At 41.8% G+C, this 26,679-nt stretch overlaps 2 protein-coding genes across 3 annotated transcripts; both read right to left on the reverse strand.

Annotated features, from left to right (window-relative positions):
• Positions 1–564: 564 nt before the first annotated feature.
• On the reverse strand, positions 565–9,609 carry MAP6D1 (MAP6 domain containing 1). Of its 2 annotated transcripts, XM_060274662.1 has the most exons (4): positions 8,883–9,609; positions 6,524–6,641; positions 3,771–3,812; positions 565–2,247 (listed from the first exon to the last, which is right to left on the reverse strand). In XM_060274662.1, exons 1-3 carry the CDS (start codon positions 9,485–9,487, stop codon positions 3,801–3,803), a joined length of 735 nt encoding a protein of 244 aa, XP_060130645.1. In that variant the 5' UTR covers positions 9,488–9,609; the 3' UTR covers positions 565–2,247; positions 3,771–3,800. The 2 variants fall into 2 exon arrangements, with proteins under 2 accessions (XP_060130645.1, XP_034989814.1); XM_035133923.2 differs by lacking the exon at positions 3,771–3,812.
• A 1,618-nt stretch (positions 9,610–11,227) lies between these two features.
• On the reverse strand, positions 11,228–26,633 carry PARL (presenilin associated rhomboid like). The gene is made up of 10 exons (XM_035133780.2): positions 26,492–26,633; positions 25,169–25,349; positions 24,256–24,396; positions 23,095–23,143; positions 20,685–20,780; positions 19,173–19,322; positions 18,145–18,215; positions 16,616–16,717; positions 14,028–14,125; positions 11,228–13,830 (listed from the first exon to the last, which is right to left on the reverse strand). The coding sequence occupies exons 1-10, from the start codon at positions 26,563–26,565 to the stop codon at positions 13,734–13,736; spliced, it is 1,059 nt and encodes a 352-aa protein (XP_034989671.1). The 5' UTR covers positions 26,566–26,633; the 3' UTR covers positions 11,228–13,733.
• Positions 26,634–26,679: the final 46 nt, after the last annotated feature.

The raw sequence follows: 26,679 nt of genomic DNA on the forward strand, positions 1-26,679 counted from the left end.
AGCATTTGTGTGGAGCACCATGAAGTCCCTGCTTGAATATAGCCCACCAGAAACTGTCCACCGCCAGTGGGAAACCCATGACCCTCCACATGTTGGTGAGACTACAACTCCCATCAGCCTTGACCACTACCTGTGTTGGCTACAGCTGATGGCAGTTGGAGGCCAACATAATCTGGTGGACCCCAGCCTACCACCGTAGGAGTGACGTACACTGAAGTCCCTAGGATCAGGGCAATAGATCATCCTGACATTTACAAATGTCAGTTGGCAATTCGTTAAAATATATACAATATATGAGGAACTGAACTAACACTAAGAAATGGCTTATTAAAAGAGCCTAGGCAAAAGCTGCTTTTGTCTCAATATGATACAAAAATGTAGGCTAATGAAATTTCAAAATGATCCCTGTTTGCAAATTATGTTATTATAATAGCCACTATGTAACATTTCTTTAGTACTAGCATTACCAATATGCAGGCAATAATTTAGGATTCTGAAGGCAATCAATGTTCTACCTTGCATTCTCAAAACAATTAATGATAACTAAAAGAATACTAAGCATACTCTTATTATTATTTTGAGGGGGGAAATCATCTGTTCTATGTACAATATTTACATACATATTAAATAGCACTATTACAACTTGAATTGGTCATTGCTTTAACATCTGGTCCATTGCAAAGTTGTGAGCTAAACAAGTTAGTGCTACCAGTTCCCAATAAAAGCTGGTACTGTGTCGGGAAAGTTTCAATTTCCCTTGCAATTTGCCTCCGATGGGTTTTTCCTCCACAGGATGTAATAGTTTCCCCAACCCTAAAGATGTAACAGGTACTTCAGGGTGGCTATACCAAAGTTGTGGAATGAACTTCCTGGAGAAATACGGTACATAAATATACCTCAGTGACCATAAATGTGAGGCCTACTACTTTTCACAGGTGTATCCTAGCTATTGTATGTAGGCCCAGCAGTAGTTGGTGCTAGGTATTAACATTAGGAAATGTTTATGGTGCTGTGATCCTTTGGCTGTTATCTTGTGTTTTTAGTTATATTTCTATGGTTTTTGTTTTATTTAGATGCTTTAATGTACACTATCTCAAGGCCCTATTGAGTACAAATAAATAAAGTCATCAAGCTTTTAAAAAAATTCCAATTTCATTCAATAGTATCGCTCTGGGGATTCTTTTGGCCTACTAAAGATGTGGGATAGAAATAAATCTTGATCAAGTCTTGATTTTCAGTTCCAGAATAAAGGCTCCAGACCTTTGGGAGTATTCTAAAATGGATGTCAATATTGAGTGTGTATGCACACCAACTTAAGAGCAGCTTGTGCCTTGCCTCAGAATGACCAAGGACTGGGCTCTTAGGAAATAAAAGGTTTGGCCTATCCAGGAGGAAATAAAGCAGAAATGTGAGACTGTGAGACCTAGGAAAACCTCTCTCCAAAAGAGAAACAATCTTGAAACCAACCACAGCTCCTTTCAAAAGAGCTCCACAGAATGGAAGGAACCTGGTGAAGTATTTAACCGGAGTAAGGGCCTCTGAAAGATAAAATATTGCTTCTGTTTGTTCAGAACCCTGTAAAATCCAGTCAGCATTCGTGTGGAGCACGATCTAGGGCAAACTGCTCAAGGGCCACACTATTCACCTTGAATGACCCTCAGCAAGGAGACATCAAAAGTCTTTGCAACAATACGATATATGCTTTGAGGTTGATCCCCAGATCTAAAAAGAAACAGCAATGTTCAAAAGCTACCAAGTCTCACTTTCATTTCTTATCAGTGTAGCTACACAACATTGAGAGGGGAGTGTTTTACTATACACCTTACTCAGCCCTGCTCCATCGTGTTCTTCAGCATAAGCTTATAGCTTAAAATGCTGCTTTTTGCTGACCAACGTCAATATCCGGAATACTGAAGCCAGTCAGCCCACTGTTAATGAGCCTATTTCTATGAAAGTAGGTCATTCTCCCCTAGTATATTCCACCATCTCAAACTCAAGTGCTTTTTGATTTACATGTTCGTAATAGATGCATAAATTCTGGTATTCGCTGTAGCTGCTTTTAATAATCCTTGTTCTTATCTCAACACCACTCGTGAAAGTTGCATAGCTGTACATTTTCACAACCTTAACATTCAAGCTGCCTGGATGGGCAATGTGCATGATCCAGATTCATACATTGAGGATGCGAGATGGTGCCTGGAAAACGGCAGAAGGATTCGGAGAAAACTTAGTCTTCATTTCTGGAATCTGGAGAGAAGGAAAAGATGCATGATTAGGTCCATTGCTACATACAAGAACATCAGCGTAGGCTCCAGCTACAGGCTGTAGCTCAGTGGCAGAGTATCAGCTTTGCATGCAGAAAATCCCAGGTTCGATCCCCAACATCTCAAGGAGAGAACCCTGTTTGAAACCGCGAATAATCACTGTCAGTCAGTGTAGACAGTACTGAACTAGCTAGGCAAATTGTCTGACCCAGTATAAGGCCTATGTACCCATGTTCCTAGGGACACGGGTGGTGCTGTGGGTTAAACCACAGAGCCTAGGGCTTGCCGATCAGAAGGTCGGTGGGTCAAATCCTCACGACGGAGTGAGCTCCCGTTGTTCGGTCCCTGCTCCTGCCAACCTAGCAGTTTGAAAGCACGAAGTGCAAGTAGATAAATAGGTACTGCTCCGGCAGGAAGGTAAACGGCATTTCTGTGCGCTGCTCTGGTTTGCCAGAGCCTAGTCATGCGGGCCATGACCCGGAAGCTGTACGCTGGCTCCCTTGGCCAGTAAAGCGAGGTGAGCGCCACAACCCCAGAGTTGTCCGCGACTGGACCTAATGGTCAGGGGGACCTTTAGCTTTACCTTTACCCATGTTCCTATCCTTCGAGAACACCAAGAAGAGACCCACTGTATCAGAGACGTGCCCCTCCAGATATTGATGGACTCCAGCTCCCTTTAGCCCCATCCAGCATAGCCAGTGGAAGTTACAGTCCAGCAATATCTGGAAGGCCACAATTTGCCCACCCCTGCTCTACATGCTGGGAAATATTAAAGAGTCTTCTCACTATGCAAAAAATACTTTTATTGTCAGGCCTGCAGCCAGTTTATATACTGATCTACAGACAGAATCCAGCCCTATTATTAATACAAGGCTTGTGCACTGCATAAATATGGTATGTGACGTAATTCAATGAGGTTTGGAGTCAAGAAGCTGAATTTTCTTCTTCCTTGTGCTTATATTAGACAGAGGGGGAAAGAAGTCTTTTCTACGGCCACAAACTGTGCTTCATGGCCATGACGGGAGGCTATATTCAAGTGAGGTGCCCGAGGGCTGATTCAAAGAAATTCGCCCACTCGCAGCTGCCGCTGTAAAGCCCTTTAAATTGGCATCCTCGGTGTCCTTCACAGGCATGCAAGCTAAACCCCACACTTGGTTGGACCAGCTCACTGAGGAGAGCTCAGATGTTACTCCCTGCACATTAACGGCCAGGATGGGGCAGATTTTTTCAGCTGCAATGATGGGCAAATGAGCTATGGAAAGGGCTGTACAGCATTTGATTTGCATGCACAAAAGCCCCAGGGGCTCCAGGTTGGGCTGGAGAAGGTAACAGTTTGAAACTTGGAAGAGCCACAGTCAGTCAGTGTCGACAATACCAAGTTCAATGAACTAAAGGTAGCTTCCTGTGAGTACATTTGAACTGGTGGCGACCTTTCTGCCTGTGTAAGGCCAACATGCAAGCAGTAATAAGGTGGAAAGGGGAAGAGAACCCCTTAGAAACCCTTACCATGTTTAGAATTGCAGACTTTATTCTTCCTCAGATGCCTCCCTGAAGGAAAAGTGGTTTTTTATTGATAGCTGGGGATAGGGTAGAACTGGAAGTAAAGCAACTCAGGGAGCCTTCTCCCAAATATCTCCCATTCCAACACCTTACGACATTTACATTGCTGATCACGTCCATAACATCATGTTCATAATATGGCTGAGAGTTTAAATGCATAGTCAACTCAAAATATCCTCCTCACAACTGGAATTTCACTTGACGTGTGGAAATTGATTGAAGGAATAGCACGGATGCAAAAGCTTGGAGCCTTAGGAAACAAACTCCCCAAGCTATACCTGATCTGTTTAAAATAATGGGTTAAACACTGCAAGTATGTATTTCTGAAGATCTCCTGAATCTATGGGTCTTAATAGTGCTGAGTTGTGGCCACAGAGAACCCTCTTTTTTCTTGTTTTAACTTGTTTCATGATTTTATAATGCTGTTAATTTTATATACCACATTGGATATTTTAAACAAAGTGGCCTAGAAAAGTTTTCAAATAAGTAAGTAAAATCCTGAGACTTTTAAAGATGTACTGGTTAATAGTGTCTCGGTCTGATTTTTCTATATAATGCCTCTGGATCCAAACAACTTTTTTATTTTTTTTTATTTATGAATTTATAAGAGTACAAAATACAGAACTGAAGAATAAAAGAAAAAAGTGAAAGAAAAGGAAGGGGGAAGGGGAGGATAGTTCTATTCCGTTGACTTCCTGTCCATCCTTCCATGGCTCCCTAAAGTTTCCCATTGCTGCTGCATATTATATTTTTCCTAATTACATGATTCATGAAAATTTTATGTATTCTAGCTTTACCTTACCATGGACATGCATGCCAAGCAAATTTAACACTGTACCCCTCCAAGTCAAGCAGTTCAGTATTCTCCAACTTTATCCAATCTTTTAACTAGCACAAACATGATACTTCATAATATAAATGCAAATCTGGCAGTGAGAAGGCTCCTCTTTCCCTAGTGTCAATCAGTATCTTATATTTAATTCTTGATTTCTTCCCCTGCCAGATAAATCTAGAAATACTGGATCCAAACATCTAGGGCTCAAGTTCAGACCTTCTTATTCCTTGGCTAATGCTTAATTTATTAAGGGCTAATAAAATAAGTCTTGTGGACAATGTCCCGTGTATCTGCTGCTAAATTAATATCTCTGCTCCTCTGTTAAAGGATAGAGGTAGGCAAGATATCAGTTACTGCAGGGGCTCAGCATCTTCAAATTTGCACTCCCTCACAATATCTCCACCAGATGTTTGAATACCCATCAGCCACAGCTAGTATAGGTGTGCTGGCCAAAAATGGTGGCAACTAATAGTTCAAAATACCAGGAGGGTACCAGGTTGGGAAAGGCTGGTTTGTGGAATCAAGGGGTCATTGCTTTATTGAGCAAGCTAGAAAATCAAAAACATATCCATAATCTGTGGGCTTCCACAGTTAGAAGCTTAATCTTGCCTTCTGCATAGCTGATTTAGCTACCAGAATGTTGTCAGCTGCAAAATCCTTGGTTAAAAACAAACTGGGGAACAGGAAACAGGACTTGGCTGCTTTATAATTTCATCAGGAGCTCTCCTCCTTCAAGGATGATGTTAAAATGGAGAGCTACCTGCCTAAATTAATACATTGCCCCTCCAGGGATGGCTTTTCTGCATTAAGATATCAATCACAGCCTACAAAGGTGCTTGAAGGTCGTCACCAGATTAGTCTCGAATGGCGCCAGTGTATTTGCGATTCTGAAGATAGCAAGGATTTCACAGATATTAGAAAGAGATGGCTTTCTGCAGGGAGAATTAGTTATGTGCCCATTATAGCCAAAATTACATTTAAATGGCATGGGGATTATGAGATGTATAGCCTTGTTTGCCCTCATATGAAGCAGAATTAGAGCCAAACGGATTAGCCTTTAGGGCAGCAATTGAGTGAAATTACAGTACTGCTGTCTTACTGGTGCAATTTTTCAAATAACAGTTTGTTTATGAACTATCTTGTTATAATAGATGCTTATGATAATTCTGTATGAACTGAGTACCGTGTTTCTCATATTATAAGACATGTCTTATATTTATTTTTTCCTCAAAAAAACATACTATGGCTTATTTTCAAGGGATGTCTTATTTTTTTCCTCCTCCTCCTGCCGCAGCCGGCATTGCTGCTGTGCCTATCACTATGTCTTATTTTCGGGGTATGGCTTATATTCCTTGAATGCTTAAAAATCCTGCTATGGCTTATTTTATGGGTATGTCTTAAAATATGAGAAACAGGGTATAATACATGTTTATATTTGTTTTCTTTTCAATATACCCTTTCTGGCTCCTTTCATTAACCAACTTGATTGAATGACTATGCAGAAAAGCTCTTGCAGTTGCAATAGACCACTTTAAGCTGTCAGATCCTGGCTCTAATTCAGCTCAAGTTGTGGGTACCAACTCCTAGCTTCAAATTAGGTTATGAATCCCTACCTGTGTATAAAACAAACATCTATCCAGCTCAATGGGGCCCAGATGAGCACCATAATAAATATGGGGTGCACATCTGGATGCACATCTGCAGAGGAGCTCCCTTGCTGAATCATGGCATTGGTCTTTTTAATGGGTTAGCTACTCTTTTGAAAGTTGAAGCATTACTCGTGATGTGTTAGTGTTTTCCTGGGCTGAGTCCTACCCACATTAGCAAACACCTGCATTTCAAAGATTTTGCAAAGTTCATTTACCTTAAAGTCTGCTTTGTAGCTGGATTCTTGCGCAAAGTGATCCTCTGGAATAATGAAACCCTGTGTTGTCTTTGTAGGCCTTGATCGTTTTGCTCCAGTCCATGGACGATACTCATGCCTAAAATGAATTTGTAAAGTGAAACAAAGGTGTCTAAAGGTACAAAAAGTGGGCGCCCCTACTCGGAAGTAGACGAAGCTAGCTTGTTTAGAATGTTGGAAAAGGTAAACTGCAAATATATATCCACATGTATTTTTTTAAATTTACCTTGTTCTTTGATCCACCTCAAAATAATATGAAATTAACAGGAAACACTTTGATAGCAATGGAAGACGAGGCAGAGAACTGGTGCACAAATCTCTGTCCTTCGCCTTGTGTTGGAATACCTACAGACATTACCTGCTCCCAGGCAAATGCCTTGACCTTCCCTACCCTTGATAACAATTGAACACCTTTGCTTATTTGGAGACACTTGATTCAAATTCAACAGCTGGCATTATCAATACACCACTGACATCCTATTAATTGCTTGGCCAGCATACAAAACCATGCTGTGCACAGGACAGCTGTCCTTTGCCAGAACAAGCTGAGTCAAGATTAAAAACAAATTAAAAGGCATTTGGGTTTTTTTAAAGAGCCAGATTTCCAGAGAGTTAAATAATCTGGGCAGCAGGAAAGCAACCAGTGACCCAGTCCAAAGGAAGCACACAGAAGGGGAAAAGAGAATAGAAAAAGAAAAGGCTGGGTCAAGCCAGGGCTTTTTGAAAGCCTCATCTGATAATCTCACTGATTGCATGATGCCTTGTCTGTAGCAATAAGGTCTTGCTGGTGACCGCTGCAAGTTAAGGCAGAGGCAGGAGCCTAGCACCTGGAAAAGAGGCAGAAAGGGCTCACCTGAGAAAGAACAGGAAAGACAAAAACATGCTCTGCTATTTGTTTTCTATATATTCACTCAATACTCCATGCAATCGTGATTTGTTTTCTTCCTAGAGGATTATAGTGGAAGAGGGTGAGCACTGCATTTGGGAATTAAGTTTTGCAGCCTGACAGCTGTATCCAACTATTATACTCAAGAGTAGACCCATAAAAAGAACTCTCTGGCAGTAAGAGCTCCACTGGCTATCTCAGAGGGTGGTGGACTCTCCTTCCTTGGAAGTTTTTAAGCAGAGGTTGGGTGGCCATCTGTGAGGAATTTTTAAAACTGGGATTCCTGCATTGCAGGGGGTTGTACTAGATCACCTTTTCCAGCTGTATCAAAAGACTTGACTAACTTGTCAATTGATTTCAGTGGGTCTGCTCTTGAGTATGACTTAGTTGGATACAATCCTATATAATTCTATCTCCCTTTTAAATAAATACTGGGGAGGGGAGGTTAGCAGCTGGAACATTTATTCATAGGCAAGATATTTAAGCTGTTTGGGTACTTGCTTTTTTTTTTTAAAAAAAGGAAAGCAATGGGATGATTAGGGATGTGCGACCGGGGGGGGGGGGAGGACTGGGAAAGTATTTCAATGTGCTTTGGAAAGTACTATAGATTTCTCAGTATAAGAGGTGCCATCTACCCAATGTCAGCTTGTTGGGTTCTGGAGATCCTTACCTCCTGAATCAAGATTTGGTTGTGGTGACTATTGCATGTATTGTGCTTTGCCTAACAGCACTTCTGTATAGCGGAAAAACAAATATGTGGTCGGTGGGAGGGGGACCTGCATATATATAGTCACGTGTCAACAACTGCACACAGAAGCATGTTGCTTCACTGAGATGCCACAAGGACCCTACCCTTTCAAATGAATGTACCAGGACTGGAGAGACCCAGGTTAAAATTTCCCCCAGTCATGAAGCTCACTGGGCAACCTTGGGCCAGTCATTCAACTATTCATCCTAACCTATGGTACTACTTCACAGGGCTCTTCTAAAGATGAAACTGGAGAAATGGAAGCATGTACTTAGTTCCTTGGAGGAAATGCAGAAAAACGAGCATGTAAATGGCCTAAATACGTTTTGGGTTTTGTTTTTTTTTAAAAAGCAATACCGTCAAGCTGGCAATGAACGCAATACGGAAACCTACCAAATGCAGGTTCCCTACTCCTATTCCCTGGACAGAAATGCTTTATCTGCGGGAAACGGTTAACCCTTGGCGAGGAAGACGAAGTGAATGTGCTCCATTACATGCTCAGGGACACCCTTTTTCTTTGCGTCTTTATTCCTTCCAGGGCTGAGCTCTGGCCCATGTGTGTGTAAGGCATGGGGTATGGGGCAAGAGGAGAAGTTCTGCGGGAGCTAAGCCCTGCTAAGAAAGAGGACCCCCTCCCTTCCCCAAAATAATCCCCGGCAGCGGCCCCGATTCAGCGCGTTACCTACCTGTAGGAGGAGGTTTCGGGGCCGCCTGGCGGCGAAGAGGAGGACCACACCTGCTTAAAGCCGCTGTACTTGCTACCCACCACCTCCTGCCCGGCCGCCGGCAGCACGTACACGTGGGAGCCCCCCGGGATCGCGGCGTGGGAAGGGGCGGTTGGGACGGCGGCAGCGGCGGGGAGCGCCCCGGGGGCTTCCACCCGCCTGTACTCCCCGATCCAGGGCAGGGCGTCCCGCTTCTGCACCGGCCACGCTTGGAAATCCTGCTGGTACTGAGTCTCAGCGGCGAAGGGCTCTTTCCGGTAGCCGCCGCGCGACTTCTTCGACGGCCTCTTGACGCCCCCCAGGCCGTCCTGCAGCGACGGGGCGGACGCCGAGACGGGCAGCGCGGCGGTGGCCGCCCGCGGGTGGGTCTGGTGGGGGCGGCTGCTGGTGCTGCCACCTGTTGGGATCCGAGGCGGCGGGGCGCCGGCCGTGTCCGTCCCCTCGTCGGCCGGCTCGTCGATGTCGGAGTAATTGTGGATGGTGAGCGGCACGGACAGGTCCGACTTGTCCAGCTGGTTCCAGAAGCGCGCCAGGCAGCACACTCGGCTGATGCAGGGCCAAGCCATGGCGGCGCCACCATGCACGGATGCGGGGACGGGAGGAGATGGAGGGAGCAAGAGAGGGAGAGGAGGGGGAGTTCTGCAGCAAGAGTGGCGGCTTCCCCCCCTGCGCGCAGCAACGCTCCCAGCTCGCCCCGTCGCTTGCCAATAGCAGCACCTCCTCCTGCCCACTTGCTCGCTGGCTCCCCCCCCCCCACTTCTCTTTCTCCACCCCCCCTCCCCACTTTGGTCAATATTAGTCCCTCTTTAGAAGGCTGCCAAACACGTGATGTGCACCATCACCGCCCCCCCCCCGCGACAGAAGGAGCTTAATGCAGCAGCATCTGCCAGGGATATACAAAAAGAACTGGGGGGAGAAGAGGGAAGTGGGGGTGACACATAGCCCCGGTCCCAGAGCTTTGTGCCCATCCCTCCAAGGGCTTCGCGCTCTCTCTCTCTAGGAAATGCCCTGCACCGCTTGCCTCTTGAATCGAAGGCAGCCCAGCTCCATCGGTATGCAGATCGACGCGCCTTTAAAGAGATGCTAATACAGTAAAGCTTCGATTATGCTGGAAGTACATGTCCACTGCAATCTGTGATTGGCAGTTGGTGGGGGTGATTAGATCAGGGTGGGGGTGGGGAGTTGGATTATTAGACGCTAGGGTGACCCATCATGTATCAAAGCAAAAGGGAAAACAAGCAAGAGACAAGGTCTTTAGGATATTTTTCAGACGTTCACAACAAAACTTGGGGCCATATGCACAAATTGAAGGAATATGCACTGCTAAAGCACTGAGATGAGCATTCCTTTTCCTCCAGGCTCTCCTTAGCTTGCTCTAGAGTCTAGTGGAGTATTTAGAACACAGGTGCTGTTTTTAGAAGCAATGAATAAGAATGCATCCCAAATACACACAAAAAGTAAAGGTGGCTGATGGCGAACACTCTGCATGTAACAACAGTTCACATGGCTTAATATATGCTAGAAGCAAACTTTTGTTGCATGTGTGAAGGAGATAATATTGTCTCCAGTACACAGCAAAGCAACTAATCAAGGTGGAAGTTGTTCTTTGGAAAACAGGCTGAAGTTATCTACTTTCCTGAGAGCCAGCTCCACTCAAGCACAGTGGGACTTGCTTCCATATAAACATGCAAGGGGTAAAGCTGTTAGTATCTTTACAGACAGCTAAAGGCTGCAATATAATTGACACTATCAGTTGCATAATTAAAATTCACCATTGTAAAAATGCTCCCAGCTGCAAGATATTGATTCTTAAAAGATTAGTTCCAGTCAAGTAATGAAAAATTCACAGAATACAGGATTAATTAAAAGATGCCTGTTTTAAAAGTGGATATCCCTGGTCAATGCGCTATGTGATACTGTTAAATAAAAACATCATACGTCAAGATAAACAGATTAATAATGCTGGGTTGGAACCAGAGATGCGTGAGCAAAAGAAGTTCTGGCATTGTGCTGTTTTGTGAACTATTGTGCAAGAACTAGTGGAATGCCTTATGCAAATACAAGCACGCCCTGGGATTTCAGTTATTGTGCTGAATCTTGCCTCATGTCAGAACAACAAAAATCCCCTTTCTCTGTCAAAAAAGCACTTTTGTATCCAACCCATTTAGAATGCAGGACTCCTTTTCAATATGTTGCACTGGTTTCATTTTATACCACAGTAGGATCACAAATAAAACTGGGATCAGACTACAAATATGGGGAAAGAAGAATTATAGACACAGGTGCATATTCAACACTATCTGTTTTTATTTCATGTTGTTGCTATCATCTACAATTATACCCTGCCCTTCTAACAAGTATTCAAGGCAGTTTACAATCAAAATCGCTGTTTCAATAAACACATCTTCTTCTTAAAACCTTTACGCTCAAAGAATGAGGACATCTTCAAGGAAGTAATGTTTTTGTAGCCAATTTAATAGCTTAAGTGGACCATGTCTGTAGACAGTGGTTGAATCCAGAATTCCCATGAGCAGACCCATTCCTGATTTTCCTTGCTTGGGAGGTGGTGCTTGAGACTGCAAGGAAAATTGGTGAAAATCACTCTTCCGCACAGCAAACGTCTCTGGATCTCAGCCCTTTCTACAAGTGGAAGGGAGAACTTCATTTACAGACAGGCAACTGGATCCAATCCTATGCTAATCCTCACTAAGCACAGCCTTAGTAACCTTTTGTCCATTCCTACTTATTTAAAACTGGTTCAACTTTTTAATAAAGCTATAGATCAACCATTGGAAGCAGAAGGCATTCTGTTGCTTTATTTCAAACAGTAGGGTTCAGAAGGAAATTGTGTTTATTTGCAGCAGCAAAACTTTTACATAGCCTAGCTTTAGAAAGAAACAAATTTAGGTAATTGCTAAATATTTAGGTTATTGCTAACACAATAAAATTAATCAAATACAAAAGCCTCAGTATTTCAAATACCTTTAAGTTATGGGGGAAAGGTGCTTAAACTTCCTGCCATACTATCTCTAGAATTTTAATAGGTCAGTAAATCTGAGTTCCCCACTCCTACCCACTGTATAGGATTTGCCATTTTTTATGTATTGAGAAATGCTCTGAGAATATCTACTGAAGAGCAGAGCATAAATATATAAATAAAATGTAATGCACTTGAAAAATTCTAAAAATAGTGTTATAAATATGTTACAGGTGACCTTTGGGATATCCCTCACCACCATAAAAAATGATCTATGATATTTAACATGACAGCTTTCCCTCACTATGCTTGCAGTAGTTTAATGATCTGACCAGAGGGCGGAAGGGTTGCATTTGGCTGGCTAGCTACCGGTAGCTATTGTCAGAAGATGGCCAAATCATCAAGTTTTTAAAGTCTAAGCCTAATAGAATCATTAGCAGAGAATGCTATTACAAAAAGTAACATGTCCTAAGAGTCTCCTTCTCCCAAAAGGCTTTTCATTGCACTATGTTAAATCACAAGGATTTGTCACAAACCCCTTTGTCACAAAAGGTATAGGATCTGTGATAGTTTTGTTTCTCAGGCTCTTGTAACAAGTAGGGTTGTCAAGTTTTGTTTCCAAAATCCTGACATATAGGGCTGAATGCCTCTATTTGAGTCCTTTCCTCCCTTAGAGAAAATCTTCCCAAAAAGAACCTAAGGACAGCATACCCTCCAACATTTCTCCAATGAGAACAGGGATGTCCCATTCCATAATGACAATTTTACTATTTATACCCCACACACCTTACTGGGTTGCCCCAGCCACTCTGGGAAGCTTCCAGCATATATAAAAATTTAATAAAACATTAAACATTTAAAATTCCCTATATGGGATTGCCTTCTGACAGCTCGGGCGCTGGATAACTCCATACCCTCCAACATTTCTCCAATGAAAATAGGGGCACCCTATGGAAAAGTGGAACATTCCAGGATTAAATTGGAAATTGGGATGGCTTCTCTAAATCAGGGACGTCCCTGGAAAATTGGGACACTTGGAGGGTCTGGAACAGGCTGCCTTTCCTTTGTTAAGAATGAGCTTCTTAACATTTTGCAGTGCCCGAGAGGGAGCCTGAAGTGAGATGTCAGGCAGCAATTTTAACAAGCGGGGAAAGGGGAGAAAGAGGATGGTTTCTATTCTGGTCTAGCTAAGTCATCTGTGTAGTCTTAATGAATGCTACTGGCAAATGGTGCCAGCCCCCATAGTGTGGGGTTTATTTCATTTCTTTTAGTAAGGGACTCACCTGGAGCAGCCCAATGTGCATGCCCTTCCATTCACAGCTCAGACCTCTTGCAGCAAATGCATTTGTACTACTCCCCGCCCCACATATTTGAAAGAGGCCATAGCTTACTTGTAGAGCACAGCTCTTTGTGTGCATAAAAATATATACGCCTAATAATATCAAACATCATTGCAAATTAAGACAAGGAGAATGACAAGGCAGTTTCTTAACCAAAGCTCTGTAGTATCAGGATTTTACTAAAACTGTTGGCATCTTAATTTATTTCTAAATGAGAAGCTATCAGGCAACTGATCCAATTTTATTTTTACTCCAATAGCCAGAGGAAATAATACAGACTCCCTTAATAAAGCAATGAGATACAAATCTTTATTGTTTTCCATTTGGTTATGTGTTTATCCAGAAATGCATTTATTTTGGAGCGTTACCACATTTAGAACTAAAGATCCCATTACGGTGTAAGTAATGTAACAACCAATCCACTTTCCAGTCTTCAAAGCGGCACGCCATTTCTGTACAAGTTTCTTCTAAAAAGCGCCAATTGCGAGCTCCACCTCATTTATTTGGTCTCCAAGTCCTTATTGTGTGCCATGCCTTCACCACCGGTTCTCTATTCTTCCATATTAGATTATGCCCGTACGTTACATACCACCTTAAAAGCAACAAACACATAACTTCAACTGAAATTCTTTCACAGAACACATTATAGGTATATATCATGAAGCCTTATGGGCCAAAACCACTTCTCAGTAGAAATTTTACAGGGCTATTTTAAATAAATAGAAGACAAACAAACTACAACACACTGAAGCACCACTCTCGTAGTACTAGCACCGTACAAAAACTTACATGCCAAAGAGAGCCCCTCCAACGTGTGCAGCATGGTCAAAAAACTTCCAACCCAAAACAACTCCGACCGTGTCCAGTGCAATAATGGCTTTTAAAGCCTAGAAATGAGTAAACAAGTACAGCATTGGCAAAAAACACAAATAACAGCAACATTCTCTTCATCTTTCAGCAGCTTCAAAAATGATAAAATGAATCTAGTCCACATTCATAAATCCCATTTAGTCATGCCTAGTCAATGAGAACAAGGGCGAGGGTTGTAGCTGAATTTGAGTAAAAGCCCCATCCCTACCATGGATATATTGAGCAACTTTGAGCATGTACTGTATTGGCCTGAATATAATAATAATAATAATAATAATAATAATAATAATAATAATAATAATAAATTATTTGTACCCCACCCATCCGGCTGGGTCTCCCCAGCCACTCTATATTCGCGACCTTACCGAGCGGTTCCCCCCACCAGGAAGCAGCCTGGGAGTGCGGGGTAGCAGCGGCCCACACCCGCAAATGAGCCTTGAATTTTAAAGGTGCGGCTTATTTGCGGGTGCGGCTTATATTCGGGCCAATATGGTAACTCTCTCCCAAGGCTCAGTTCTGTATTGGTAAAGAAGACCCGTTCTACCAGCTCTGCTGAGAGACCAGCTCCTTTGGGAATCCTTTCCCATCACCTGATAGCAGCCATTCCATCTGGTTGCAAAAGAGGAAGACTGGATGCAGAGTTGGACTGTATCACAGAAATCACGATTTTCACTTTTTGAAATATGGCAACCTTAGTTCCTCCCCAGAAAGATTATACCAGAAAGATATGGAGGTCTCGTACACCCCAGGTAGTGTGGTTGCTGACCTTGAGCCAGACATCTTGGAGAGTGAAGTCAAATGGGCCTTAGAAAGCACTGCTAATAACAAGGCCAGTGGAAGTGATGATATTCCAGCTGAACTATTTAAAATTTTAAAAGATGATGCTGTTAAGGTGCTACACCCAATATGCCAGCAAGTTTGGAAAACTCAGCAATGGCCAGAGGATTGGAGAAGATCAGTCTACATCCCAATTCCAAAGAAGGGCAGTGCCAAAGAATGCTCCAACTACCGCACAATTGCGCTCATTTCACACGCTAGCAAGGTTATGCTTAAAATTCTACAAGGCAGGCTTAGGCAGTATGTGGACCGAGAACTCCCAGAAGTGCAAGCTGGATTTCGAAAGGGCAGAGGAACCAGAGACCAAATAGCAAACATGCGCTGGATTATGGAGAAAGCTAGAGAGTTCCAGAAAAACGTCTACTTCTGCTTCATTGACTATGCAAAAGCCTTTGACTGTGTCGACCACAGCAAACTATGGCAAGTTCTTAAAGAAATGGGAGTGCCTGATCACCTCATCTGTCTCCTGAGAAATCTCTATGTGGGACAAGAAGCTACAGTTAGAACTGGATATGGAACAACTGATTGGTTCAAAATTGGGAAAGGAGTACGACAAGGTTGTATATTGTCTCCCTGCTTATTTAACTTATATGCAGAATTCATCATGCGAAAGGCTGGACTAGATGAATCCCAAGCCGGAATTAAGATTGCCGGAAGAAATATCAACAACCTCAGATATGCAGATGACACAACCTTGATGGCAGAAAGCGAGGAGGAATTAAAGAACCTTTTAATGAGGGTGAAAGAGGAGAGCGCAAAATATGGTCTGAAGCTCAACATCAAAAAAACCAAGATCATGGCCACTGGTCCCATCACCTCCTGGCAAATAGAAGGGGAAGAAATGGAGGCAGTGAGAGATTTTACTTTCTTGGGCTCCTTGATCACTGCAGATGGTGACAGCAGTCACGAAATTAAAAGACGCCTGCTTCTTGGGAGAAAAGCAATGACAAACCTAGACAGCATCTTAAAAAGCAGAGACATCACTTTGCCGACAAAGGTCCGTATAGTTAAAGCTATGGTTTTCCCAGTAGTGATGTATGGAAGTGAGAGCTGGACCATAAAGAAGGCTGATCGTCGAAGAATTGATGCTTTTGAATTATGGTGCTGGAGGAGACTCTTGAGAGTCCCATGGACTGCTAGAAGATCAAACCTATCCATTCTTAAGGAAATCAGCCCTGAGTGCTCCCTGGAAGGACAGATCGTGAAGCTGAGGCTCCAATACTTTGGCCACCTCATGAGAAGAGAAGAATCCTTGGAAAAGACCCTGATGTTGGGAAAGATGGAGGGCACTAGGAGAAGGGGACGACAGAGGACAAGATGGTTGGACAGTGTTCTCGAAGCTACGAACATGAGTTTGACCAAACTGCGGGAGGCAGTGCAAGACAGGAGTGCCTGGCGTGCTATGGTCCATGGGGTCACGAAGAGTCGGACACGACTAAACGACTAAACAACAACAAGTTCCCCCCCTCCCTGAACTGCTTCCTTTCTAGATGGTCATTATAAGAATCACTATGTAATGTTTAGCAACAGGCTCCTGAGTTCTATTGTTTTCATTTCCCTTTTCACCCCTTTTTCCTTTTCTGTTGTGTCTTTTTAAAAGTTAAGCCCATGAGACAAAAACAGGTAGCAACAGAGGAGAGAAGTTGCTTCACTTCTTTCAAGTCACTTACATTTCCAGCTGTAAATGTGAACATTGGAAGGAATATGATGGCTAGCCTGGCTTCTGGCATCTTCGTACATACTGCTGCAAGGACCATCATTATAGCACCCGACTAGAATACAAGCAAAACTTTAAAAAATTAAAATTGGCTAATTGGCAATAAAAATGCAAAATACAAAAGCAGGAAAAATTCAATTTAGAATTGAATTTCTGTTGAAGTCAGAAAAGATTATTGCTTATCTTGACCTGAGGTTCAACAGAATTGAGTTACTGTTAATTTTTTTTGCCAAAAACAGTTAGGTTCACAATGGCCATTAACTGTTACCAATAAGATGTGGAAATGAGGCTGCAGGTTCTCAGCTACCGGTATGCCAGCTGCAAAGACCCTAAAAGTTAAGAGAAATACTAAAGACAAAAGGGTGATATCCAACAAAGTTCTATTCAGAATAGACAAATTGAAATTGATGGGCTTAATGTGTCTGCTCTGCATATAACTTAGTTGAATGTCACCCAAACTCTACAGCTATTTTAAAACAATTGTATCAGTGAAGGGGCCTGTGGCAAATCCCTTCTCCTTAAGAAAGCACAGACTATTTCCTGTCTGTGAATAAATCTTTCTGATATTCAAGATAGAAAATATCAACGTGAAAACAATACAATCTGATATAACATACCCAACCTATTCCTGATATTGACAAGTTCATTCATGTTTTACTCAGAAGACAGTGCCAATGAGTTCTATGAAACTTACTCCCCAAGTAAAGATGTACTTGGGGGTAAAAGCTGCAGTGGTAATTAGTTGTTTTGCTGTGAATTAAGTCCTATTGATATTGGGACTTAATTCAGAATAAGGCTACAGAAATATGACAGTAAAACTATAATCCCAAAAAGCTAGTTAGGAATCCAATTGAAATCCATGGGACTTGTTTCCAAATACAGTAAGTGTTTAAATGGAAGTCAAGCTGGAAATAGTTCTTATTGCTGAGAATACTAAAATGCACAAAATGAGCACCATAAAAATTTGAGTTGGCACCATCACTGATTTTACTTATAGCTTATTTGATACTGAGGCATCTCTTTTTTTATTATTATTATACAAACCATCTAACCCAGTGGTTCCCAACCTTTTTTTGGCCATGCCCCACCTAAACATCTCTAAAATCCTGATGCCCCCCCCCGACATATAATTCTTATTATTCAAAAAGGGAACTTCTATTCACGTGGAGAACGCCATTAACTTTGGTCTAACTCATTATCAAATTGCCTCCCTTAAAAATCAAATTGCCCCCTTGTGGGGCGTGTGCCCCAGGTTGGGAACCACAGGTCTAACCAGCGGGGGGAAACAGTTAACTAAGTAACTTTTGCTGGGGTGAAGCTTACAGACCGACCCCACCAAAAAAAATATTTCATTAGATTTCTAACCTACTCTCCACTGTAACTTTTCTGTTTTCAGAAGTCAAGTTATTTTGGGGGGAAACAATGTGCTCCAAAACCAGTCTTTCACAACAGACAGATTGGTTTGTACTCAGCAGGACTTACTGCTCCAAGTGATGATCCAAATCTTCCTGTGACTGTTTTGCAAAAATAACTCACAAATGTGGAGAAAACCCCTAGAAAAATAATAATGTTGTCAGAAGCACGAATTCAGTGAGGGACATGAAACATTTAAATATTCTCATTTTACTGTCCTAGTTTCATTTGCTTCATTAAACCCATGGCTTTCACAGCGCACTGGACTGTCCTACAGATGAACACGCAATTCTTAAGGCAGACACAGGTTCATCCAGAATAGGGTCTCCAAAGTTGGACTGATTTATGGCATTGAGACAAACAGCTTCAGAAGCGGTTCACTTCTACTTAGTTTTTCCCTCTGGGGCTCTGAAGCATGATCTATGCCTAAGCCAAGAAAGAAGTCATTTACCTTTTATTTTCCTTTATTTTTTAAAAAAATATGTAATAGTACTTCTTTTATATTTCTATGAACTATAACATTTTAGCAAGTGTAACTTCTACCTAATTTAGGAAAGCTAATTCTGTGAAAAAACCACCCCCAAACAACTATTAAAACTATCTAAACTAAAATGGTGGTGACGTCTCAAGGGTGGCCCACCTTAGATTAGCGTGGTTAATGGACCAAAAAACCCAATCCTAGTAGCTGGCCCCTTGATCCTGGGCTTGGGACATTACTCATACTAGTTCATAGGATACTGCTTGGGGAGCTCATCATTTAATTATCTTAGACTTTTCTAAACTAGTCTTCATCCAGTCATGTTTGAAGAGGATTATATTGATGAATGCCAGTTTCTCTCCAATGACCAAAGAATGTTCATAACACATAATAAAAGCTACTTCAGTGCAAGTCAAATACAAGTTTTAAATCACCCTAGGAGCCCATAAAGCAAGCACCCCCAAACTCCGCCCTCCAGATGTTTTGGGATTACAATTCCCATCATCCTTGACCACTGGTTCTGTTAGCTAGGGGTGATGGGAGTTGTAGTCCCAAAACATCTGGAGGGCTGAGTTTGGGGATGCCTGCCATAAAAAGATAACCAAGGAAGGCAACTTACCTGCAGAAAGGTATGCTGCCATGAATTGCTCACGTCCCAGAAGATTGACTACACTGGTTGAGAAGCTCCACAGAACATACATGTTGGCTGCCATGTGTAGAAATGAGAAATGACTAAATGCAGATAGCAACATGGGAGAACACACAACTCCTAGGGCAAAAGGAAGAAAAGAGCTGTTAAGACTATTTTAGCATTTCATCTCTCCATTCACAGTAGTTTACAAGTTGAACTATTAGAATGGAACTTCTCAAGAGAAAACATAGTCATCACTGGGTTTTCAAAATCATTAAGCATTATGTTCTTGCACATGATTTTACTTCTCAGAAAAGCCCACCTCTCTTTAATCATAATTTTAAAAAAGATTACCTTAACATTTTTGCCTACAATGTGCCTCTTAGGTCACACTTGTACAATGACTTGTACGTACAGCTTTCCCTCCACTGTAGATTTTGGCATGCACATAAAAATATTTATCTTGTGTTTAGACAGTTTAGTGCTTTAGTTGAGAAGGATGAAAATGAACAGTAGCTAAATAAATCTTAATCATCCACTTCTTAGGAGATGGGACTCCTCAACAGCAAAAAACAACAAAACATTACACCTTACATAACAATGAAGAACTGATAACAGATAGGACAAGTGAATATAGAGAAACAATGAACTAAGATTCCCCTCACTTCTAATGCACTGTTAGGCAAGGTTTTACAAATTATGAAGGAAAGAAAACACCAAAATTTTAACTGAGAATCTGAATTTTATCCCATCTTTCTGCAACTAGTATATATTGTCACAGATTAGCTTATAGTAAACTACTCTGAAGTGTTGAAAAACCTAGACATTTTTGTGTTTTCTACAGCTAGTGTATCTGCCTGGCATAATTTTCAAGGCTTTGGTGTGCTCTTTCAGCATGGGTAGGCAAACTAAGGCTTGGGGGCCAGATCTGGCCCAATCGCCTTCTCAATCCGGCCTGCAGACAGTCCGGGAATCAGTGTGTTTTTACATGAGTAGAATGTGTCCTTTTATTTAAAATGCATCTCTGGGTTATTTGTGGGGCCTGCCTGGTGTTATTACATGAGTAGAATGTGTGCTTTTATTTAAAATGCATCTATGGGTTATTTGTGGGACATAGGAATTCGTTCATTTCCCCCCCTTCAAAGTATACAGTAGTCCGGCCCCCCACAAGGTCTGAGGGACAGTGGACCAGCCCCCTGCTGAAAAAAGTTTGCTGACCCCTTTCTTTTAACATATTTGACTATCATCTTCTTTCCCTGCCTAGTTTAGAACTGAGTGTATCACAAAGCAAGAAGATATTCTACTTCTGTAAGATATTTACATGAAGCTAAAAATATTTATGCAGGTAAATTGTTTCATTAGTTTGTCCATCCCAAACTATTTGTATTGTGGAAACCAATTTGCTTGGCATTTCCTTAAATCAGGTGGTCAATCCACAGACCCAAAATAAAATAAAACACAATCTTGTACAATTTTGCATGTATTTTAATGCACACTTACGAGAAGTTGGATTAGATGTGAAATATGTAAGCATTACTCGTTGCAAAGAGGGTATCTTCCATAAACAGAATACAAAGACGTTTGCAGCTATAATGCCTACGGATTTAACAAGAAAAGTGTAGTGACAAACCAAGCAGTGAAAGCATTCTAATATAAAATGTATACAACCCACAAATAGTTATTGCAAACCCAAGCACCACAAAACAGTTATTTTCAAGTGGATTTTCTCTCCTCCCCAGAAAGAGATGTCTGGCACCAACATTACAACCCTTCAACGGCTAGGTGAAATATATTTATTTTCTCAGACACTGCACGTGTTTATGTTTACTCTGCTTTATAAAGTTGTTACTGCTGCCTCTGACTTTGCTAGTTTGTTAGTAATGCTGCGGTTTCATGGTTCTATTGTATTTGTATGAATAGCTTTATTCATGCCCACATACATGTCCAAATGGATGAAGGGAAATCTAGAAATATATATTTCTGAAAAGAATATTTTCAGGAACAAAACAAAGCCAAAATTGCACTGTCCATCCAACACAATTCACAAAACCCGGAAGATATTTGAAGGTAGCTCTGTATAGGGAAGTATTTAATGTTTGATGTTTTATTATGTTTTTATATTTGTTGGAAGCTGCCCCGAGTGGCTGGGGCATCCCAGTCAGATGGGCAGGGTACAAATAAACTACTACTACTACTACTACTACTACTATTCAAGCACCAATGATGATGGTGATTATTTGAAATCAAACTGCACTGGGCTTTGTAAGCATCCACAATGAGCTGATTACTGACAATTGCAAAAAGCTGTGCCATTGCCCATGTGTTCTGAAAGCAAACCATGAGGGCAAAGGAAAAGGGGTTACCTGGGGTCATCATGACATCAGGTGACTGAAGCAATGCACTGTCAGAGTTGACCTGCAGGTAAGGATTTGGCCCTTCAAGCAGTTCCTTTCCCCCCCGTGCCTTGGATGCAACCCAGTATTCATTCAGGTCACAAATAATTGTGCTCAAACGTTCTTTAAAGACTATGTAGTGGTGCTGTTGCGGCTACTCTCGAGTAAAGATGCCCAAATCCGCTCTGTCTTTAAGAGTTTTATTGTGCATAGTATTTACAGTGCAGAGATAGCAAAGAACATGATCTCTCAGTCACTCGCAGAATCCGGGATTGGACGTTTCCTGTTGCGTGCCCAGCATAAGAGTTTGGGCATCCCGAAACGCCTCCTCCCGACCTTACGTTTGGTGGCATGCCTTAATTCGGGCACCAGAAGGGGCTGCCTGTTCCTCTCCACCTGTTGGTCAGGGCGTTGCAATGGCTCTCTAGCATAGCCGAGCCCTGACTCCTCCAGTCCACTGACTTCCTCATTCCCCCCACCTGACCCGCTGCTGCTGCTCTCACTGGGCGAAGTGCTGGTCAACAGGAGAGGCGGAGGCTCCCTATACGGAGGTCCCCTGACAGACTACTTCTATTTTTGCTTTCATATGAGACTTTTCAGAAGTTGCCTACAAAATACTAATGAACTGTAATCCACCCTTAATTTTTTTTCCTTACTGATGAAGAATAGAGTGTGGAAAGAAACGTGTTACATCACCACCACACACTTATATTTGGAAACCATATCTTGATTTGGTAAACCCTATATTCTTCAGGAAAAATCAATTTCTCAGTCCCCAATAACACATTACAGTGGAACCTCGGTTGTCGAATGTAATCCATTCCAGAAGACTGCTTGACTTCAAAAACATTTGACAACCGAGGCGCAAAGGGCGGTCAGCGAAGTCAATGGAGAAAAGGGGGGGGGAACTCCCCAGAAGCCATTTGACGTTCGAAAACAGAAGCAATTACTTCCGGGTTTTGGGTGTTCGAGTTCTGAAATCTTCGGTTTCCGAGAAGCTCAAAAACCGAGGTTCCACTGTATCACAATTATATTAAAGCATTTACTAGGTAGTAAGCAAACTATTTTTGACATTCTGTTACAACTTTCTAGTAGCAGAACCAGCTCCTATGCAGGAAACAATCTTGGAGACTTACTAGGTCTTGGAGAAAGTCTTACAGAAAGCAATAGGCAAGGGTCTTCAACCTTCTAGAACAGGGGTGAGAAATGTCTGGCCTTCAGCATCTATGGCCATGCAGGCTGGGATTGTTGGGAATCCACAGGTTCTCCATCCTTGCTCTAGAAGGAATAATCTGAGCATAAAATCGCACTGCCTCCCACTAAGTTAGGGAGCAATATTACACAATGTTAGGCCAAAATATATAATGTAGTGGAGCGAACTAAACACATAGGTGGAAAAGACTGCCTTAGGTTTAACAACTTGTAAGCATGTTATCAAAGCTATCTAGTGACATACTGTACCTGTTTGCCATATTTCTCTTCCTGAGAATGTCTAATACTTGTAAGCTAACACAAACCTGACACAGTACGTTGCCCGTTGCTCAGACTATTCCACCACTGGTTAACCTGAAAGACAATGAGCAGTCTTAATCTGGTCTGATCCAATATATACAGTATCTCAAGACAATGGATATTAAACTCATTAATATGCAATTTAGTATTTTCAATACACAAAAGCATTGGAGAAATAAAGTTTGCAAAACAAAAGAAGAATATTCTATCCCAAAACTTTTCTTAGAAAACTGTAATTATACATAGGTAACAAACACCTATCTTCAAAAGATAACCGCACTCCTCTCTGGTTAGTGTAAACCAGGGCTGGGAACCTTTTTTAACCTAAGGGCAACATTCCCTTGTGGGTAACCTTTTGGGAGCAGCATGCCAACGATGGGCAGGGCCATAAAGAAAAGTGGGTAAAGAGATTACTCTTATCTGTAACAAATCTAAATACTATATCCATGCAGTAAATAAGGATTTGTTCCTTTTTATGTCTGATTTCTAAGTGATGCATTTTCCTAATGAAATATACATATTTTATATCAATTTACCTCCTGCCAACCTAGCAGTTCGAAAGCACATCAAAATGCAAGTAGATAAATAGGAATCGCTATAGCGGGAAGGTAAACGGTGTTTCCATGTGCTGCTCTGGTTTGCCAGAAGTGGCTTTGTCATGCTGGCCACATGACCTGGAAACTATACGCCGGCTCCCTCAGCCAATAATGCGAGATGAGCGCGCAACCCCAGAGTCGGTCACAACTGGACCTAATGGTCAGGGGTCCCTTTACCTTTACCTCTGGATTGCATATGCTAAACATTGTGATTAGCTATATTCAACAGGTATGTTTCAAGTTTGTGAAAGAATCTTCCAAATAAATGAAAAAAGTGATAATGAATTGACCCCATCTCTAATTAAAAATGTTATTTCTTACCATCTTTCTTTAACCCAAAGATGTTATCTTATTCATGATGGCTGAGTCACACTTTAACATCCATATTTTTTCTCTTACTATTGAACATATTATATATATATTTTCCCCTCAAGGGTTTTTCCTTGAGATTTGTCAAGAACACTAAGATAATATCCAGAAGGCTTTGCAAGGTAAGGCACAATAGAAAAAAAATTCAGTCATCATGTACAATAGTTTCAATAGTAAAATCATAATTAGTGCCCAAAATACCTGCCTTCTGAAGTCCATCCCTTTTTGTGGTCGCACCTTATCCATCCAGTCTGCTCGACTATCTTCAAAATAGTTCTGAACCTTGGCTTTGAGGTGTTCATATTGCCAAATAGCAGCTGATCCAAAAGCACAGCCTGAAAACTAATATATTTAATTAATGTTTCAGGTGACACATAATTCAGATAATTTGTTACCATAAGCATTCAAATTAGCACCAGAAGACAGTTAACTCATTGTATGGCGTGACCTCTACAGTTATGGTGGTCTACAATACCAGTAATATTTTATCTCTATTCCCTACATAGCTTTTGGAGTCTTTAGATTGGAAATACAACTTCTATTAAATGCTTTAATTTGGGTGTTATGCCTAAATACAAACTATCTATATATACAGAAGGCATGGGGCTGCCCACGCTGGGGCTGCTCCCAATATCCCTGCAAAAGCTGGCCCCAACCATCTGTTTTCAAACTTCTCAGATTGACCAGAAAACATTTGAGGACTATCTACCTGTGTTTGCTTCAAAGTGAATAGAACATGATGGGAATCTTGATAAAGCAGGATTTTGTACTACACATATGTTTCCACTCACATTTAAGTGAACATGAGTAGAAGCCGCATTCAGACCTACAGTGTTCAGAACAGAAACAGTGGGTAGGGACAGCCCTGTTCTTCCTACTCAGGCATTATATGGACATGGGTCCCAAAACTTTAATTGTTCTACAGATTTATTTTTTTTAAAGATACATGTATCTTCAGCTGTCATAGTGCTGCAATGGGTTTGCCTGCCAAAATCCCACCTCTATATAATCCCTGTTCTATATGAAAATTCTGTAGTTTACCACTAAACAAACCAGTTTTTGTTAATTACATAAGGACTGCTACACATTATCTGCAATATCAAACAATCATTACCCCAATTGTAAAGATGAATGGCTTCACAAGGATTTTCACTGAATGGGAAGATTCTTGATAGGCTGGAGGAGACAAACTACTTTTCTGTGGCTTAATACCAGTTTTTGGGTTTGGTGTTTGGGGATCACTCTTCTGTGCTGGTCTTCTGAATCCATTTCTTTGTTGTGTATATAGGGTATTTCTAAAAGTAAATACATATGGAACACAAAGTGGATTCATTCTAAATGTTTCCAAGATGTTAGGAAATATCAGTTTCTTACTTAAGAAATTCCAGATTAAGAGAAGCCAAAAGCACCTTCTCACCACTCCAAGGTGTTATGATCTTTTTGTGATTTGCCTATCCAGAATATACCTTTCAAAGTTTGTATGTCAACTTGTTTTGCACCTTACATGGTTGTCTTAGGCCACTTCAGCTATAACACTAAACTATGACATACTAACAGCAGTTTAGGAACCCAAACGATGCCTTGTGTTCCGCCTATATAGACATAGTTTCTGTCTTATTCTCATTTTCCTAATCATCCCTAGATGTTATCCCAAGCAGCAGCTTGTGAGAAAAAAGAAACACCTAAGCCATGTTTTGTAATTTCAGTAGGAATATCAATTGACACTTGTCAAAAAGCTTTGTAGTTTCAGAATCATAATTTGTCAGATGGGACTGGATATCAGAATAAATGATTTTGTTTATGGTTCTCACTTTGGATATTACTATTACTATTATCATCATCATCATCATCATCATCATCATCATATTTGTATCATTGCTGTTAGGCACCTTAAGCATGATTTGGTAGATGGGATGTAAGTTTAACAAGTAAATAATTATTATCAAGGTGCTACCAATGAAATCTTATATTTTCATTTTGTACTAGACTCTGTGAAGCTACTTCAGTCCATGTGTCTACCAATGCACCATTGTATCATTGACAAACACACCCAACTGTCTTTCTCCAATCCGTTGGAATAAGGAGACGCTGTGTAACTGCTGGACCAGTGTCTGGAGGCATCGTTCTTCCCTCATCCACAGCCACTCCTTTACTACAGGCTTTCCCTCTTCCCCGCCCTCGATCAGGATGGGTGGAAAAAGAAGCACAGGACCTGGATCCAACCCATCGTTCTGGGTGCCGTATTTCTTTTTTAAAAAATAACAGACTCCTGGAAAAGCCGAGCGGCAAAGTTGACAACCCCACCGCTCTCCCAGGCACACCCTCGCAGCGAACTCCTCGATACCTGCAGCAGCACACCACCTCACCCACCCCCAGCCCCTTCCTCTAAACCTCACCGCCCTTCTCCTGTGGGTAGCGGCTCCGCTCCATTCCTTACCTGTGTGTCCGGATTCCACGACTACCCCATAACTCCTGTCTAACCCAGACTCGGGCACAGCAACTCCACGCCATTTTCCTCACCCTCCGAAAATAACGCTTCCGGGTCGGCGGGCGCTTCCTTCCGCCATCTTGAAAGGGGAAAGGGGCTGTCTGGCGCCGCCTGATGACGTCATAGCCAAGCGCCGA

Source organism: Zootoca vivipara, chromosome 5 (genome assembly GCF_963506605.1).
Source record: "Zootoca vivipara chromosome 5, rZooViv1.1, whole genome shotgun sequence".
NCBI classification, from domain to species: Eukaryota; Metazoa; Chordata; class Lepidosauria; order Squamata; family Lacertidae; genus Zootoca; species Zootoca vivipara.

What these genes read in the sequence shown, in the direction of transcription:
- MAP6D1 (XM_035133923.2), bottom strand. Translation starts at nt 9,487, where the DNA reads ATGGCTTGGCCCTGCATCAGCCGAGTGTGCTGCCTGGCGCGCTTCTGG. An exon ending in CCCGAAACCTCCTCCTACAG is followed by an intron (nt 6,642 to 8,882) that starts GTAGGTAACGCG and finishes AATTCATTTTAG; the next exon opens with GCATGAGTATCGTCCATGGA. An exon ending in GCTACAAAGCAGACTTTAAG is followed by an intron (nt 2,248 to 6,523) that starts GTAAATGAACTT and finishes CCTTCTCTCCAG; the next exon opens with ATTCCAGAAATGAAGACTAA.
- PARL (XM_035133780.2), bottom strand. Translation starts at nt 26,565, where the DNA reads ATGGCGTGGAGTTGCTGTGCCCGAGTCTGGGTTAGACAGGAGTTATGG. An exon ending in CATTCATCTTTACAATTGGG is followed by an intron (nt 24,397 to 25,168) that starts GTAATGATTGTT and finishes TAAATATATTAG; the next exon opens with TTTTCAGGCTGTGCTTTTGG. An exon ending in TCACATTTACAGCTGGAAAT is followed by an intron (nt 14,126 to 16,615) that starts GTAAGTGACTTG and finishes ACTCATTTCTAG; the next exon opens with GCTTTAAAAGCCATTATTGC.